The 17,614-nt window shown below is 59.3% G+C and overlaps 2 protein-coding genes across 5 annotated transcripts in view; one reads left to right on the top strand and one right to left on the bottom strand.

Moving 5' to 3' along the window:
- Window positions 1–17,614, top strand: part of PPFIA3 (PTPRF interacting protein alpha 3) — a 30,105-nt gene that overhangs the window by 7,543 nt on the left and 4,948 nt on the right. The window contains exons 8-30 of one of the 3 annotated variants that reach the window (XM_037818992.1): window positions 279–425; window positions 513–647; window positions 857–940; window positions 1,061–1,192; window positions 1,560–1,622; window positions 1,742–1,821; window positions 2,112–2,256; window positions 2,776–2,963; window positions 3,926–4,148; window positions 4,795–4,958; window positions 5,091–5,218; window positions 6,309–6,402; window positions 6,711–6,792; window positions 7,388–7,588; window positions 8,868–8,930; window positions 9,077–9,103; window positions 10,140–10,315; window positions 10,569–10,666; window positions 10,808–10,983; window positions 11,071–11,139; window positions 11,327–11,498; window positions 11,856–11,927; window positions 12,008–12,807. In XM_037818992.1, coding sequence (XP_037674920.1) covers window positions 279–425; window positions 513–647; window positions 857–940; window positions 1,061–1,192; window positions 1,560–1,622; window positions 1,742–1,821; window positions 2,112–2,256; window positions 2,776–2,963; window positions 3,926–4,148; window positions 4,795–4,958; window positions 5,091–5,218; window positions 6,309–6,402; window positions 6,711–6,792; window positions 7,388–7,588; window positions 8,868–8,930; window positions 9,077–9,103; window positions 10,140–10,315; window positions 10,569–10,666; window positions 10,808–10,983; window positions 11,071–11,139; window positions 11,327–11,498; window positions 11,856–11,914 — 2,706 coding nt within the window. In that variant the 3' untranslated portion in view covers window positions 11,915–11,927; window positions 12,008–12,807. Of the gene's footprint in view, window positions 1–278; window positions 426–512; window positions 648–856; window positions 941–1,060; window positions 1,193–1,559; window positions 1,623–1,741; window positions 1,822–2,111; window positions 2,257–2,775; window positions 2,964–3,925; window positions 4,149–4,794; window positions 4,959–5,090; window positions 5,219–6,308; window positions 6,403–6,710; window positions 6,793–7,387; window positions 7,589–8,867; window positions 8,931–9,076; window positions 9,104–10,139; window positions 10,316–10,568; window positions 10,667–10,807; window positions 10,984–11,070; window positions 11,140–11,326; window positions 11,499–11,855; window positions 11,928–12,007; window positions 12,808–17,614 lie in introns of those variants that run through there. The other 2 variants (XM_037818990.1, XM_037818991.1) reach the window with 2 other exon arrangements.
- HRC (histidine rich calcium binding protein) lies at window positions 12,807–16,850 on the bottom strand. Of its 2 annotated transcripts, none has more exons than XM_037818993.1 (6): window positions 14,658–16,850; window positions 14,513–14,583; window positions 14,077–14,145; window positions 13,743–13,797; window positions 13,292–13,328; window positions 12,807–13,087 (listed from the first exon to the last, which is right to left on the bottom strand). In XM_037818993.1, exons 1-6 carry the CDS (start codon window positions 16,669–16,671, stop codon window positions 13,051–13,053), a joined length of 2,283 nt encoding a protein of 760 aa, XP_037674921.1. In that variant the 5' UTR covers window positions 16,672–16,850; the 3' UTR covers window positions 12,807–13,050. The 2 variants fall into 2 exon arrangements, with proteins under 2 accessions (XP_037674921.1, XP_037674923.1); XM_037818995.1 differs by having other exon boundaries at window positions 13,743–13,788.

Genomic DNA, 17,614 nt, shown 5'->3' with positions numbered 1-17,614 from the left:
TGCTGGGTAATATGAGACCTGGCGTTTTGAGGACAGTGACCCAAAAAGAGTCAGGACTTTCTGTCCCATGGGACTTAGGCCATCCACACTGGGAGGGGCTAAGCCAGGACTGCTCTAGAAGCTCGTGGGAGGTGTGGTCATTCTAACCCCCCACCCCAGACGGCAGGGAACTTCATTTCCCAGAATACCCTGGGGTGCCTAGTCTGGGGTTCTAAACTGAGGCTATCCCAGGGTCTTCTGGAAGCTGTAGTCCACGAGGCCCTCCGTCCCCTCCGCAGGCGCTGGCACAGCGCGAGGATATGGAGGAGCGGATCACCACCCTGGAGAAGCGCTACCTGAGCGCCCAGCGGGAGGCCACGTCTCTGCACGACGCCAACGACAAGTTGGAGAACGAGCTGGCCAGCAAGGAGTCGCTGTACCGGCAGGTGGGCGAGCGGCCGGCGAGGGGCGGTGGATGGGTGGGGGCGGGGCCGGCGCCCTAAGCCCGCCCCTCTCCCGCCTCCCTGCCCCAGAGTGAAGAGAAGAGCCGTCAGCTGGCCGAGTGGCTGGACGACGCCAAGCAGAAGCTGCAGCAGACGCTGCAGAAGGCGGAGACCCTGCCCGAGATAGAGGCGCAGCTGGCCCAGCGCGTGGCGGCGCTCAACAAGGTGCGGGAGAGAGGGCCAGGGGCGGGGGACGGGGCGCAGTCTGGAGATGGAGGAGGGGGCGGGCCCTGAAGCGCAGGGGCACGGCATGGGGGAGGAGCCTGGAGCTCCGAGGGGCGGGGCCTGGCACCAGCCCTGAAGGAGGCGGGGCCCGGAGTTCGACGGGGGCGTCTGGTGGGGCCAAGTCGGAGGCCATGGGTTCCATCCACCAGGCCGAGGAACGTCATGGGAATTTTGAGGAGCGGCTTCGGCAGCTGGAGGCCCAGTTGGAGGAGAAGAACCAGGAGCTGCAGCGGGTGAGGGGGCAGGGTCGGGTTGCTGGGGGCGGGGCTTAGAGGCGGGGCGGGGCTTCGAGCTGAGGCCGCGCTTCCCGCCAGCCGGGCTTGAGCCTCCCTGCCCTGCTGTCCTTCGAGCAGGCGCGGCAGCGGGAGAAGATGAACGATGACCACAACAAGCGGTTGTCCGAGACAGTGGACAAGCTGCTGAGCGAGTCCAATGAGCGGTTGCAGCTGCACCTCAAGGAGCGCATGGGGGCGCTGGAGGAGAAGGTGCGCCCCAGCCCCGGACTCCGACAGCCCAGATTCCAGGAAATCTTCCCCAACCTCGGCATCCCGAATAATACCGATCTCTCAGCTCTATTGCTAGGACCCTTTTGCATTCTAAACACTTCAGAGGATGAATTCCCTGCACCCAAAGCCTCCTACCCTCAGCACCCTCTAGATTACGCAGTACACCGAATTCTGTGGCTTCCCAGGGACTCCCCTCCCCTGAAGCATCTTTGATCTCGCAACCTTCCCCTCCCCCAGCTCACCCTGGGGTCCCCTCTGGCCTGTCTCTGTGCTCTGGAGGCTGCTTGGCGCCCCCGGGGCCTGCCCCTCAGGCTCCGCCCCCCGGCTTCACCACTGTCCCCCACAGAACTCCCTGAGCGAGGAGATCGCCAACATGAAGAAGCTTCAGGACGAGCTGCTCCTCAACAAGGCAAGGAGGGGTGCGCGAGGAGGGTCCTCTCTGGGCCGCTGAGGTTGGAATCAAAGTGAGGTGGGGCGGGGTCGCCCTCAGGGGCGGGGCCGGTTCTGATGCGCCCGCCCCTCCCGCAGGAGCAGCTCTTGGCCGAGATGGAGCGGATGCAGATGGAGATCGATCAGCTGAGGGGAAGGCCACCATCCTCCTACTCCAGGTGACAGCAGCCCTCCATCCCCTCCCCCTCTCTGCTCATGGAGCCCCTTGGCCATGCCCGTCCCTTCTGGTCCTCAGGTTTCCCCACTCCCTGACCGTCTGAGACTTCTACACCCCTCCTCTCATTTTTGACCCCTGGTCCCTTGGCCCCTGGCCCCAGGCCCTTTTTCCTGACCCTTGATTTTGGATCCCTTACCCAGTCCCCTGACCCCCAGGCTCTTCCCATGACCCCTGACCTCTGTCCCTTTTTCCTGACCTCTTAGTCCCTGACTGCCCTCCCCACGCCCACAGATCTCTCCCTGGCAGTGCCCTGGAGCTCCGTTACTCCCAGGCACCCACACTACCTTCTGGTGCCCACCTGGACCCCTATGGGGCTGGCAGTGGCCGGGCAGGCAAGAGGGGCCGCTGGTCAGGGGTCAAAGACGAACCCTCCAAGGTCAGCAGCTGCCTCTGGGTTTGAACTGAGCAGGGTGTGGGGTTCTGGGAGGGGCTGGGCTGAGAAGCAGGGTCTCCTGGACCTACCCTGTCTTCTCTCCTTTTCCCACAACTCCATCGTTCCCACCTGCTCGGTGCCTCTCCCTGTGGATATCCTGCCGCCTGGTGAGAACCTGAGAGGAACGCAGGGGTGGGGAGAAGAGTGGGGTCTGGGGGACCGTGGGAGGGGTAGAGAGTTCCAGTGTGGGGCCAGGAGAAGGGAAGTGGGTTGGGTCAAGGGAAAGAGTGTAATCGGGGGGTGGGAGGGAGCCACGGGTATGGTTGTGGTTTAGAAGGGGTTGGGGGAGATGGGGGCATCGAGATAAGGGACCTCTTAAGAGAGAAAGCTGGGCTGGGAAAGGTGCGGGGATAGGCCACATGGCAGAGCCAGTCAGCGTCAAGGTCAGAAGAGGTGGGCGAAGACCCAGGGCCAACCTCGGCCCCGTCCACCTGGTGTCACTCTGTCCCCTCACAGAGACAGGAGTGGGATCGGTCTGCCCCAGGGGGGTCCATGCCACCCCCGTTCTCTGGGGAGCTGGATGGCTCAGACGAGGAAGAGGCCGAAGGGATGTTCGGGGCCGAGCTGCTGTCCCCCAGTGGGCAGGCCGATGTGCAGACACTGGCCATCATGCTTCAGGAGCAGCTGGAAGCCATCAACAAGGAGATCAAGTGAGCAGTGGCCCAGCCCCACACTGCCCTGCCTGAAGCCAAACCACAGTCCCCTTGGCTCTGGAGACTGTTACGAAGGCCTGAGTCCGTCTCCTCTCCCGTCACACTCAAGGAATTCTCATCTCAACACCTTCTCTGGTCTCCAGGAATCCCTAGGACACATCCAGAATTCTCTTATGTGCTATGTATATATATATCCCAGCCAGTATTCACAATTTCCCAGTCCACCAAAATATGAAAAGTCCATCCTAAAATATGAAAATTCCCATCCAGTACATCAAGAGTCCTCCAACATTTCATGGCTTCCCACACAGTATCCAGAGTCTCCCAGCATCCCAAGCAACTCCGCGTGAGGTCCCCAACCCAAAACACCAAGAATCTCATCTCAACCTAATACGTCAAGAACTTCAACTCTATATACCAAGAATTTCTAATAGGAGAATCCTCAATTTGTCAAGAATCCCCCACTGACATAGTCTTCCCTGGATCCCCCAGTCATCATCCTATTTAGCAACCCTCCCCTGTTAGCCCACTCTTTGCATCCCCAGCAAATATGCCAATGCAACCATCACCTTCCTTTCAAACTCTCTGATTTGACACATATCTGACATACCTGAGTCTCTGAGCTCACCCTGATCTTATTCTGACCTTGCTTTTAAAGTCCTCCTTGGAATTTAATCTCTTACCCCTCGGAGTCCCTTTATGATTTTCCAAAACCTTTTAGTCATCAGGGTCACCCTAGAGCCGACACTGATCACCTTGGCATCTGTAATCCCTCCATGACCTATCAGATCCCTTGACTCCCCTCGAACCCTTGAGTCATCATGACTCTACCAAGACCCTCTAAATTCCCAGAATTCCCTTCACCCCACCAGGCCTTCCTGGCCCATCGCCACCCCTGGACTCCTCTCCCCTTGTCTATGTCAACCCTGTCGCCCTTTCTCCCTCCTTTCCCTCCTCAGGCTAATTCAAGAGGAGAAGGAAACAACAGAACAGAGGGCAGAGGAGCTGGAGAGCCGGGTGTCCAGCTCTGGCTTGGATTCACTGGGCCGCTACCGCAGCAGCTGCTCCCTGCCCCCCTCCCTCACCACCTCGACCCTCGCCAGCCCCTCCCCTCCCAGCTCCGGCCACTCAACACCCCGTCTGGCACCCCCTAGCCCTGCCCGTGAAGGCACTGACAAGGTGGTGAGTGTCCTGAGGTCTCCCCAGCCTGGAGATGGGGGGTTGGGGAGTCAAAATAGGGCCCCCCCAATGAACAGCAACCTCTCACACCAGTGGTTTTCAAAAGCACCCCAGCTTTCCCTAATGGTTCCAACTCATGGAGCAAAGGGGAGGCTGAACTGCTGGTTCCTGAATCCTAACTTTTACAATTGTCAGATCTGGTCTGCTTTTACCAGTTTTTATGGGTTATGTTTCTGCATAGGATTTTTTTTTTCAAGTTTCTATGATAAACATATCTTTAAGAATTACCATTAGATCCTTAGAATTGATCTTTGAGAGAGGCACAAAAGATACTGGCCCTATTTTGTTGACCAACACAGCTTTCTTGCTTTCAGAACCTGTATCTCATTAGCTTACCTTGAGGCCGAGCAGATCCCACTCCTGACACCAGAAGTTAAACTACCGTAAACATGAGCTTGCTAAGCTCCAGGGAAACTTCACTTGTTGCCTTTATGTTTTTGCAAGTATGGCTATTTGACGTACACTACCTCCAGAAATGTTCACCAAACCAGGGGCAGCCCAGACACCCCCCAGTAGACATTCATTTAGTGAGGAGTCCCCAACATGAGCCTGTCAACTCAACCCAATGACTCTGCTTCTCCATCCCCAGAATCACGTCCCCAAGGAGGAAGCTGGGGCTCCTCGAGGGGAGGGACCAACCATCCCAGGAGACACCCCACCTCCTACTCCCCGTTCCGCTCGCCTTGAGAGAATGACCCAGGCCTTGGCACTGCAAGCGGGGTCCTTGGAAGACGGGGGCCCCTCACGGGGCAGGTCAGCAGGGACAAGGGATGGGAGCAAGGAGGGGTTTGCCTGGGGAGAGGAGGAGCCCAGGGAGTGGGTAAGGACTTGGGAGGGGCTGGGCATCCCAGATGAGCTCTGCCCTCACTCTCCCTGCTCACCCAGTGAAGGCACCCCGGATTCCCTGCACAAAGCTCCAAAGAAGAAGAGCATCAAGTCATCCATAGGTCGTCTCTTTGGCAAGAAGGAGAAGGGGCGGATGGGGCCTCCAGGCCGGGACAGCTCTTCTCTGGGTAAGTGTCCTGATTCCAACCCTTCCTTCTTCCTTACCTCCCTTCCTTCCTTCTTCACATATTCTTCTGCTCTTCATTCATGTTTTCATTCGTTTGTGTTCATTCAGAATATGGAAGGGAAAGGACTTGGCAGAGGTAGAGGGGAGGAGAAGGGAAAAGGAAGGGGCCTTTTGGGGCCTGCACGGGTGACTGACTGGGTCAGATAAATTTGTTAGTTCGTGTAGGTGTTTTTAAGGTAGAGAAGGAGGGAGGAGCGCCTGAGGGCAGTGCACCTCCCAGAGGTGTGCCAGAGACTTGCAAGAAGCAAGTGTTCCACTTTCAGGGATTGTGTGAGCCGGCTGACATCACATTGGTATCCTGAAATTGGCCGTGGTGGGCATCTGAGTTTGCCAGGGCTCCTATGACAAGTACCACAAACTGGTTGGCTTAAGCCACAGGAATTCATTGTCTCACAGTTTTGGAGGCTGGAAATCCAAAATCAAGGTCTCGCCAGGCCGGGCTTTCTCCTGGAGTCTGTAGCGTTCTGGTGCTGGCTTGCCAGCAATCCTCGGCGTTCCTTGGCTTGTAGATGCTTCTTTACCTCTGTCATGTGACCTCTCTCCCCTTCTCGGGCTTCTCCGCCATGTCCAATTTCCTCTGCTTATAAGACCTCAGCCATATTAGATTAAGGCCCACCCTGCTTCAGTTTGGCCTCATCCAAATAGAATCTTTGAAGGCCCTATTTACAAATTAGATCACACCCACAGGGCTGGGAGTTGGGACTTGAACATGTCTTCGTGGGAGATGTGATTCAATCCACCCCAGTGGGATTATTTATACCGTGGAAATTGGCAAATGCTATGAGCCAGGGAATCCTCCCCCACCTCCCCGGGGCCAGCCAAGGGAACCCAGCCCTGCTCTGGGATGTCATCACTTCACTGCCTGGGGAGGCCACTCCGGTCCCCGTCTGGGTTTATCACTCCCTTGGTGTGTTTTCCGTCGCTTCTCCCCTGGGGTCCCTGCCTTCCTGAAATCCTTCTCACCACCCGCGGCCTGAGAGATTCTGCACCCCCTTGAGCCTTTCCAAATGTTGACCCCTCCCTGCCTCCAGCTGGAACCCCCTCTGATGAGACACTGGCCACAGACCCTCTGGGGCTCGCCAAGCTGACAGGCCCGGGAGACAAGGACCGAAGGAGCAAGAGGAAGTGAGTCTGTGTGTGTGGCGGTGACCTCAGTGCAAGGAAAATGCTCGCAGGGGGCGTGTGAGATCCCGAACCTGCTGGCCTAAGAACCTGGGGACCCCTAGAGTTTCTCTCCCTCTTGTGGGAGTAAAAACAAACAAAAGATCCAGAGATTGACACATATTTTTTAACCTGCTACCATGTTCTCCACATCCATGGAAAGTGCTTTTATGGAGGGTGGGGGGAAGGCGGACATCCAGGAGGGCTGGGGTCTCCCCTCCTGACAGTTCCTGCCCTGTCCCCACTTCCTCCACCCCCCACCCCAACCCCAGACATGAACTCCTGGAAGAGGCCTGCCGCCAGGGCCTGCCATTTGCTGCCTGGGACGGGCCCACCGTGGTCTCCTGGCTGGAGGTACTGGGCCCAGCAACAGCCGGACTTGACCCCCAATCTCTGTGACAGCCCCATCTATAGGGGCTGGTCAGTTCCACCCAGTTCCACCCTTGGTGGGTGGGTGGGGTGGGTGTGGGAGGCAGGAGGGGTCCGATTTGCCATTGATCTAAATGGCTTCTACCCCCTTCCACCCCCTACTGCCCCTCTGGCCACGCCCACCTTGCTCCCTGATCTCCGGGTGCTTCTCTCTGTCCCTTTGTCACCACCCCCCCCATGTTTCACTCCCTCTCGGTGGGATTTTCTGTCTCTGTTTTTCTGCCTCCCCATCTCTGTGTCTTTGCCTCCCCCCCCACATTTCCTTCTATATCTTGGGGTCACCCTGCTCACATCTGTCTCCCAATGTCCTTTCTCCTTTCTTTTCCCATATCTGTTCCACCCCTTTCTGCCTCCCCCCTCTGATTGGGCACTACCGTTCTGTCCATCCCACCATGTCTCCCTCTACTCCCCCATGTCTCTGTCTTGCCCTGTCTGTCCTCACTGCCAACTTTCCCATGTCTCGGTTTCTCCCCCATCTGCCCCCCCACTCCCCCTCCCCCCGCCTCCCTCCCTGGCCTAGCTGTGGGTAGGCATGCCCGCCTGGTATGTGGCTGCCTGCCGGGCCAATGTCAAGAGCGGTGCCATCATGGCCAACCTGTCGGACACAGAGATCCAGCGGGAGATCGGCATCAGCAACCCGCTGCACCGGCTCAAGCTGCGCCTGGCCATCCAGGAGATGGTCTCGCTCACCTCCCCCTCGGCTCCCGCCTCCTCCCGCACGGTGAGTGCCCCTGGCCCGGCCACCTCTTGTCCTCTGCCTGGCCAATACTGGGACTGCTGTCCCCCTGCCTCCTCCAGCCTGGATCCCATCTTTTCCACGCGCAGCCAGAGGGACCATCTCAGAGAAGACGCCAAGCCCTTGTGGTCCCATCCCAGGCCCCACGGGAGGAGCCCCTGCTGGGCTTACCGGCTCCAGCTCCCCCAGTCCTAGTTGCGTGAACACATTGCTTTATGCCACCTCAGGGCCTTGGCACCTGCTGTTCTCTTGGCTTGGACCGCTCCTCCTGTTTTCGCCGTGGCTGCCTCCTACTCATCCTTGAGGGCCCAGCTCAAAGGTCACCACCTCCAAGAGGCCCCTCTAACCCCCCAAACTAAGTCACCGTCTCAGTCACCCCTGCACATCAACACCTTCTCATTTCTCTCCATAGCATGTGCCACCTTCTAACATTTTATCCTTTTGTTCCCATTTTTAAGGCAATTTCAAACATACAGAAAAGTTTTATGTACCCGTCACCTAATTTCGCAGTTGTTACCCCTTTGCTATACTTGCTGTTTACATATATGTGTGCATGGATCTGAAACACTTGAAAGGAATTTGCAGGCATCATGACAAGCTTGCCGGAAAAAATTACTTCAGGAAGCATCTTCCGAATATAACATTTTTCTGCAGAGCCACAATGCTGTTCTCACACCTAAAAAGCTTAGCGTGATTGTGAATTTCATCCAATATTCAGTCCATAGTCAGATTTCCCACGCCCTGGAAGGGGCCTCGGCTGTGGTGATCTTCACTGGATCCCTGACCCAAGAACGTGCCTGGACTCCAGAAGAAATCCATCAATATTTGAGTCAATGTATGAATCTCTAACTGGGGTTGCAAGTGCCAAATAACAGGGAGCATCCCAGGTCCCCAACATTTGCCACGGAGCTGTCCGCCGCCTCCTTCTGAATCTTCATTCTGTAAATACGTGGTGTGGTCTGGAGAGGCCACGTCCTTTTCCCAGGACCACGTAGCCACATGCCCCGCGGGGCCCCAATTCAAACCCGCATTGGCGCAGCCCCCAAGCTGGCGCTTTTGTGAGCCTAGAACACAGCAGGTGCGCAATAAATGAGGGATCCTTTTCTTTCTGACACTGCCCAGCCCTGAGCAGTGGCTACCTTTTCTGAGCCGAAGACCAGGCAGGCTCAGTGCACGTGGCCTGGGGCTCCGGGAGCACCACCCCCTTCGGTCCCCCCATCGGGATCCCCCTCTCCCACCTCCTGTAACTCTCCCCGCCCCTCAGTCCACAGGGAACGTGTGGATGACGCACGAGGAGATGGAGTCCCTCACCGCCACCACCAAGCCTGTGAGTGCCCCCTGCCGGCGGCCTTGGGGGTGGCACGACTCTCCCCAGGGGTGGGGGCGGGGAACGAGCCTGTGGCTGTCTGTCCGTCTGTGCATCCCTCCCCCGTAACCCGCCCCTTCTCTCCCCTCTTCCCACTAACGGGTCAGGAGACCAAGGAGATCAGCTGGGAGCAGGTAGGGGGCGCGGGGCGGGGCGGGGGCGCATGCGCAGGCTGTGCACGCTGCATGGACGCCCCTCCCCCTCCGAGCTCCGCCCCTCCCCTCGCCGGAACCTTTCATCGTCACCGCGAGGGGGCGCTGCGCCCTGCTCGCCTGCGACTGTTTCTTCGTGACTTTGCGGGGTGGGAAGCCGGGACTGGTCCACTGTCAGCGAGGCGCACGGGCCGTTCCATCATGGTGGGGCGCCGGGGCTCTAGGAGCTGTCCCGTTGCTCAAAGTCCCGGGAGACGCCGAGCAGCCTGTTTCCCCGGGGGTTGAGGGGACAATGGGACTCTTCCAGTGTACCGGGGCAAAGGCGGAAGCGGCCTGTGGGGCACGGGAGGCCGAGAAGTTGGGGAGAAGGAGCCACACTTTGTTCTGGAGAAGGGGGAGGTGTAAACTCTCCTAATGTGGCAGAAATGCGTCGAACCGGGATCTTTTTACCGGGCCAGGGGGAGGTGTGGATTAGCTCCTTAGCCTCAACGGAGTGAAGGATTTCGGACTGATCCAGAATATTGTCCGGGGCCAGATAGCATTAGGCTAGTATTTTCGTGACATTTATTGCACGGATGAGCTCCGTTGGAAGAATCCATTCTCATGACTTGGGAGCAGTGATGTTAGCCTGATCCATTGTTCTGAGTTGGGACAGTGCTAGACCAGTGCTTTTTACGCTTAACTGTATGATTTAAAACAACTGGGAGGCTTGTGGAAATATAGATTTATTAATTCAGTAGGTCTGGGGTGGGGCCTGAGATTCTGCAGTGCCAAGTGATGTGGAGTCTTTGGGTCCAAGGACCACATTTTGAGTAGCCAAGAACCTATCCTGTCATCATGAAGGGCTAGGAGACAACTTTAGATGGGTCCATTGTCCTGAGCAGAGATTGGTCATTGTCCTGTATGGGATGGGGGAAAGAACAACCTTGGCTTGGAGGGTTGGGGACTGTAACCTTTTCATACATGCCTGGGAAAGGGACAGAGGGCCTGACCCTTCCCCACCTGCCCATGGCCCCAGATCCTGGCATATGGCGACATGAACCACGAGTGGGTGGGCAACGACTGGCTGCCCAGCCTGGGGCTGCCCCAGTACCGCAGCTACTTCATGGAGTCGTTGGTGGACGCCCGCATGTTAGATCACCTTAACAAGAAGGAGCTCCGGGGCCAACTCAAGATGGTGGACAGCTTCCACAGGTGGGGGCTGCCTGGCCAATGGGGATAGCCCGAGGGAAGCCCCACCCCTAGGGAGTCTTTGGCCAGTGGTTAGCCAATAGGAACTGCCTGTTGCTATCCCCTCTCTACTGGGAGGGTCAACGATCAAGTAGCACTGACCCAGTGGAACAGCTTCCCAACCTCTCCCACAAGACCACAGCCAATGGGGAGGACACAAGAGAAGCCGCAGCTAGTGGGGTTGCCGGGGTTCACCTGTGCCTACCCCTTTGCTTAGGGTGAGTCTGCATTATGGGATTATGTGCCTGAAACGGCTCAACTATGACCGAAAGGACCTGGAGCGGAGGCGAGAGGAAAGTCAGACCCAGATCCGAGGTGGGTAGGAGCGTAGGAGTCCCGCTGGGAGCCAGGAGAAGGGGGTTGGGGGCGAGGGGAAAATGGGGCCTGGAGATATGGGCTAATCTGGACGGGGCTAGCCAGGGGAGGGGCGCGGCTGAGGGTCCCTTCCTTTCTCAGACGTGATGGTGTGGTCCAACGAGCGGGTCATGGGTTGGGTGTCCGGGCTGGGCTTGAAGGAGTTCGCCACGAACCTCACGGAGAGCGGGGTGCACGGGGCGCTGCTTGCCCTGGACGAGACTTTCGACTACTCGGATCTGGCCTTGCTCCTGCAGATCCCCACGCAGAATGCTCAGGTGAGCTGCCGCTCGGCCCGGGGCACACTGGCCATCCCCACCTCGCAGGGGACGCGCTGCAACCCCACTTCCATCTCCCTTCCCCAGGCCCGGCAGCTCCTGGAGAAGGAATTCAGCAACCTCATCTCCTTGGGCACAGACAGACGGCTGGACGAGGTGGGCGCCTCAGCAGCCCAAGATCAGAGCTGCTGTGGGCGGGGCGCTCGCAGTGAAGGCTGGGGGCGTGGTCGGGCGAGGGGCGTGGTTAAGAGCGCGAGCCCCGCGGAGGGGTGGAGTGAAAGGGAGGCGGCGGAGCCAGGACGCGTCCCCTTTCCCTCACCGGCTGCCCGGCCCTTGTTCCTAGGACAGCTCCAAGTCCTTCAGCCGCTCCCCATCCTGGCGGAAGATGTTCAGAGAGAAGGACCTCCGCGGCGTAACCCCCGACTCGGCTGAGATGTTGCCCCCCAACTTCCGTTCGGCAGCAGCAGGAGCCCTGGGCTCGCCGGGGCTCCCTCTCCGCAAGCTGCAGCCAGAAGGTGGGGGGCGGGTTCCCAAATGCGACAGCCCCTCTTTCCCTCTCCCAGGGTGGGAAATGGACTAACCCAACCTTCCAGAAGCCTCCCTGGCCAGGCTCTGAGATGGCTTAGCCCGTTCTCTCCCAGTCCTCCCTTCCCGGGAAATGAACTCGCTCAGTGCAACCTGGGACACGTGGGATGAATCCGTGGCTGCGGGGAAGGGAGGGAAACGGGCGAGGAGCCTGGTGGTCGTGGGCTGCCCGTTGTTGGGATACCGGGAGGGGAAACCCAAGGGATGACTCAAGAGTTCGGAACAGCCCTGGGGAGGAAGTGGGGTGTGTGCGTTCCAGGCTGAACCGCTGCCCGCTCTCGCTCCAGGCCAGTCCTCTGGGAGTTCCCGGGCAGACGGCGTCTCGGTCCGGACCTATTCCTGCTAGTGTAGACCTCCAGGTGAGGACTGCGCGGCCTTGGGGGTGCGGGGCGGCACAATGGACCTTCGTTGTTCCACGCACTGCCCGGCGTCAATGCAGGTGACCTCCCTCGGACGGAAGAATCTTCCAGAGGCTGGGCTGTTCCCCCTCCTGCCCAGAGTATGGTCTCGCCTGGGAGAGCGGGCGGGGGAGCTCGCGCCGCGGACTGCACCATCTGTACAGCGAGCGGGGGGTGCGCTCCCCCGCCTCGCGAATGGACTGGGCCTGGACCAACCCACATGAACTGGACTGAGAGGGGGAAGGAAAAGGGCAGGAAGAAATCCCGCCCCCCACCTCCGCCTCCCTTTTCTCTACTTTGTAATTTATTGTTCGGTTTCCGATGGGAGACAGGTGCCCTTTCCCGGCGGGAAGGGGGCGGGGCTTCCCTCCCGGGCCGCATGCGAGGAGAGGCTACCCTCTCCCCCCTTTTTTCCTCCCCAATCGCGGGGCCCAAGTCTTCCTTCTTCGTCCGAAAGGAGGGGAGGGGGGATTCGCTGCTACAAGCCTCGCCCCCTGTGCCACTCGGCCCCGCCCCACCGCGTCCGGTCGCCGGTTCCCGGGGTCAGCCAGCTGCGGGCGGGATCCCCTTTCCCTCCCCCGTGTCTCGTGTCCCCGGCCCCCCCCCGCCCCCCGTGCTGTGGCCGTATCCGTGCCCCGGGGGATGGGAGCGCAGAAGTGCGCTCCCCGTTCCCCTCCGGCTCCGGGGTTTGCATGGGAGAATCCTCTTTCCAAGATGCAACTGGGCGACGTGGAGTGGGGGGGGAAGCGGGGACGGTGGGAGGGAGCCCCCACCCCCCGACTCTCAGTCCGCCTCCCTGCCCCAGGCGTCACTCAGTGATCACGGGTAAAGAGAACTGTTTCAAAAAGCTCCCGTGTTGACTGCTTCATTTGTCAGGGCCTTGAGTAACCACACCCAGCACCCGGAGGACCCGGGAGTCCAGGTCCCCGGCCCACACCCACGTTCTCTGATACCCTGAGATTCCAGACTCCGCGTCTGACGTTGGGGTTTCGGGGAGCAAGTTTATTCCGAGAAATAAATAGGGCTTGTGGAAAGGGACTGGAGGGCCGGGGAGGTGCGTCTGCGCTGCGGCCTCGCGGCGGGGTCAGGGTTCCGGAGTTTCCAGCATGTCCGCGAGGGCCCTGGAGGGTAGGACACAGGTCAGAGGGCCGAAGTGTCCAGGGCTCACCCCAGGGCGCTTAGGGATCGTTAATTAGCCCACTTCACGGGCGGGGAAATGGAGTCCCAGGGTCATCCACTAACGGAGAGCGGGACGGCGCCTTTCGGGGGGTTCAGACTCAGTCTCCTCTAAGCGGGGCCCTAAACTTCCCCCCTCATACACTTACTGGTACAAGGAGGAGGAAAAATAGTCCACGTAGCTTCCTGTGGGAGAGAAGAGGCTTAGAGGTACTCCATGGGTGATAATTAGGGATCACTTTGCACGGAGTGCGGTGTCAGGGCTGGCTCCGCTCCCTTTTTTCTTATTCCTACCCCCAGGAGCCATTCCTTCCAGCCCCGCCCCTTTCTGCAGGCTCCGGGCGGTCTCGCTACCCGGTGGCTCCGCCCTCCGAAGTCTATCTGCATTGGCCCTGCCCACTGGGCTCTAGGCCCTCCCTTCAACTCTTCAACCCTCCACCCCTTCCCGCCTCCTTGGCCTCAGCGAGTCTCCCAAACTTTCCTTTCGACCAGGCCCCGCCCCTTAGTGCAAACCCCACCCCACCCGCACGCTCAGCGCCTTGGCCACGCCTCCCATCTCGCTCCGCCCCACCCCTCCGATTTGGCCTCTCCCACGCTCACCTGGTGTGCAGACCGTCTCGCAGACCAGCGGGCAGAGGTAGCAGAACTGGCAGTGCTGGCGGTGGGGGAGGAGGAAATGAGGAGGGAGAGTGAGCGGCAGGGCGTGGCTAGGGGCGGAGTCAGAGCCCGGTCGGGGGCCCCAGCGGACGCGGAGATTAGCTTGAAGTCAAGTTCGGAGTCAGAATGGGGCACTAGAGTCAAGGCTGCGTGGTGGGATGGGTAAGAGGCGGGCCAGTCTGGGGTCAGAGGCTGAGATTTAAGGTCAAGAGGTCCTGAGATGTTCCCGTGCCATCCTGAGCCCTCACAGGGGCCTTGGGTCTGGGGGTGGCCTCACCTGGCACTGATCACAGTGCTCTCCCATGTTCTCCTCATCACAGTGACACTTCTCACACTCAGTGCATCGCTGGGGATGGAGGAGCCTGGTTAGACGGAAACCCTAATACTTGGGAGACACCCACCAGCCCATCCCTGCCCGCTGCACATTTCTCCAGAGGCTGTACCCTCAGTTACCTCCAATTGAGTTCAGCATCTTCTCCCCAAACCTGCCCTCCTTTTACTCCAGGGTTCCCTGTCTCAGGACAACACCATGTCCCCCCAGCCACTGGGCTGGACTTGTGGGTGCTCTGCCCACCCTGCCTTCCCTGTGGTCCCCACAGTCCCCAGCCCCATCACCCCTGCCCCTTCCTTGCTCAGAGCCCACCCATGGCTCCCTAAGGCCCCCGGGACCATTCCAGGGCCAGCCTGGTGGATGCTCTGAGCTGGGGACCTGCCTTGCAGAAGGAGCAGTAGCCACACAGCGACCCTGGCTGGTAGTTCCCGTACTCTTGGGCATCCTCTGGACCTGTGGGGACAGGAGGGCAGCAGTGACCCAGGCTGACTCTGCTCCACCCACCCCCACCTGGCCAGGCTGCTTACCGGTATCCTCATCGCTCTCCTCCTCACTAGAGGCACCTCCAGCCACCTCTCCCCCGGCCAGTGGGTTGGGAATAATGGTGAAGGGCAATGGTGCCTCCTCCTCCTGGCGTCCTTGGCCTAGTGGGGCCTGAACCTCAGCTCTCTCTTCTCTCCTGTACTCCTCCTCCTCCTCCTCCTCCTGGCTCAGGCTGAGGCCATGGCCCTCCTCCTCATCCTCCTGGTCCAGGGCACTGTGCTGGGTGCTTTTCTCTCCCTGCTCTGAAGTTTCATCTTCTTCCTCTTGGGAGCCATGGTCCTCTTCCTCTTCTTCTTCCTCCCCAGAATCTCTCCAGTCACTTCTGTCCTTGGCTCCTGTATGCTCTGGGAGCTGGTGGCTGAGCTCCTCCTCAGTGGGGCCTCCGTGACCGTGGCCCATCCCTTCATCTCCAGGGCCGTGTTGCCTGTGGCTGGGAGATTTGTGGCCAAGCTCAGCGGAGACGTCCTCATCTTCCTCCCTGGGTACTCTGTGGTGGTCATGACCAGGGACTGCTTTTCTGGATTCATCTGGGAAGTCTTCTTCATCGCTCTGGTGGCCTTGGGGTTGGGGGCTTGGAACGTGGTGACTGAACATGGTGACTGTGATCTCCTCCTCTTCCTCCTCCTCTTCTCCAAGGCCGTGGTGGGCATGTGTGGGGACACGGTGCCAGTGTTCAGTGGACACATCCTCATCTTCATCGTCCTTGTCTCCATGGCCTCTGTGCCTGTGGCTGGGGTCATGGTAATGGTGTTCAGCTGGGACATCCTCATCCTCTTCGTTACTGTGGCCTCGGTGCCCGTGGGCCTGGTGTCCATAATCAGTGGAGACATCATCATCATCATCATCATTTTCTTCTTCTCCTCTGTGACCTTGGTGCCCGTGGGCCTGGTGTCCATAATCAGTGGAGACATCATCATCATCATCATCATCTTCTTCTTCTCCTCTGTGACCTTGGTGCCCGTGGGCCTGGTGTCCATAATCAGTGGAGACATCATCATCATCATCATCATCATCTTCTTCTTCTTCTCCTCTGTGACCTCGGTGCCCGTGGGCCTGGTGTCCATAATCAGTGGAGACATCATCATCATCATCATCATCATCTTCTTCTTCTTCTCCTCTGTGACCTCGGTGCCCGTGGGCCTGGTGTCCATAATCAGTGGAGACATCATCATCATCATCATCTTCTTCTCTGTGGCCTCGGTGCCTGTGGGCCTGGTGCCCATACTCAGTGGAGACATCATCATCTTCTTCATCATCATCATCTTCTTCCCTGTGGCCTCGGTGCCTGTGGGCCTGGTGCCCATACTCAGTGGAGACATCATTATCTTCTTCATCATCATCTTCATCATCTTCTTCTTCTTTTTTTCTATGGCCTTGGTGCCCGTGAGCTTGCTGCTCATACTCAGTGGAGATATCACCATCATCATCACCATCATCATCATCATCTTCTTCTTCTCTGTGGCCTCGGTGTACATGCTGAAGGACATGGTGGTGCTCACTGGAGACAACTTCATCCTTGATCTCCTCCTGATGGCCGTGGTTCCTGTGGCTGGGGAGGTGGTGTCCCAGCTCAACCGAATCACCTACATCTTCCTTCCCATTACTTCCGGGCCCTCGGTCCTGCTCCGCATGCTCTGCAAAGACGTCCTCGCCAGACACGTTCTCTTCCCCGACCTCGTGGCCGTGGTATCTGCGGCCTTGCAATGGGCGCCCGTCTTCACTGGAGACATCTTCGTCCTCATCTCTGTGGCCTCCAGGGCTCGGGAAATGAGGTCCATTCTCAGCAGAAACACCCCCCTTCCCATCTCCACGGCCTCCGTGACCGTGGACGTGGCGGCCCAACTCGGCTGACCCGTCCTCCGTCGCGGCGTTGTTGTTCCAGTTGCTGGGGCCGAGCCCAGCCCCTCTCAGCTGCTGGGTCACGGCGGGGGGGAGGAGCAGGCTGGCCACGGCAGCCCAGAGGAGGGAAGTGTGCAGCCATGGCCCACGGTGGCCCATGGGGACGGGAGGGCAGGATTGCTTCCCCAGCGCTGGCCCCAGCGGCTTCCGCGGCTCTGTGGATACACGTCGGGGTCACCTCTCCTTGGGGTCCAGTCTCTGTGCTTCCCTTTGTGTCTCTCCCTAGCTTTGTCTCTCTCTGTCTCTGCCCGTCTGCCTTCCTCCGGCCCTCTCTGCCTGGCTCTGGACACCCCTCTGAGCAAACTCCTGAGCCCCTGACCCCCCCGGGCCCTCCCTCCCCACCCCCTCAGCCAATGGGGCCTCTCCCCGCCCCTCGGTGGGGCTAAATTTACTCCCAGCTCTGAGTTATTCTCGGCCCTCAGGCCAGCACTACCTCTTCCTCCTCCTCCTCCCATCTGGGGGGTGGCTGGAGGGGTCTCTCCATGCCCAGGGGAGGGGTCCAGGGAACTTGGCTTTAGACTGCCACCAAGCTCATGTTCGGCAGCTGAGAGGACACGGGTTAGACATTTCGTGGGCCACTTTGGTGGAGCTGGGGTCACCTCAGGGACAGGAGGGACATATCTGAGGGGAGGGACGCCTGCGGTGGCCAGCGGGGTTTTACATTATGGGGAGTTTACAGCCAGAGCAGGGTACTTTGGTGAGAGAGTGGGTGTCATCATGGAGCCCCTGGAAGGGGGCAAAGAGCCCTTACCCAACACGCAGCACCCATGACCTCCTCTCCCTGCAACTCAGATCTGGGGACAGGGCACGGGACAGGCCAGGGCTATAAATACAGCCAGTGGGGGGGGGTGGGGGCCCAGGTTACTGAGGCCACAGCTGTCCCGGTCCCAGACAGCCGGCAGGAGATGGGTGACCCTGCCCGGCTCTGGGTGTCCACACCTCCCACCCCTCAGCTGGTCACTGTCATCTCTCCCTTTGGGTCTCCATCCCTCTCTTTCCGGGTGTCTGTCTCCCAGGGGTTCTGGTTCCATCCCCTTGCTCT

This window comes from Choloepus didactylus, chromosome 27 (assembly GCF_015220235.1).
Source record: "Choloepus didactylus isolate mChoDid1 chromosome 27, mChoDid1.pri, whole genome shotgun sequence".
Lineage (NCBI taxonomy): Eukaryota > Metazoa > Chordata > Mammalia > Pilosa > Megalonychidae > Choloepus > Choloepus didactylus.
The sequence above is the reverse complement of the archived record's forward strand: the minus strand, read 5'-3'. Positions and strand labels throughout refer to the sequence as shown.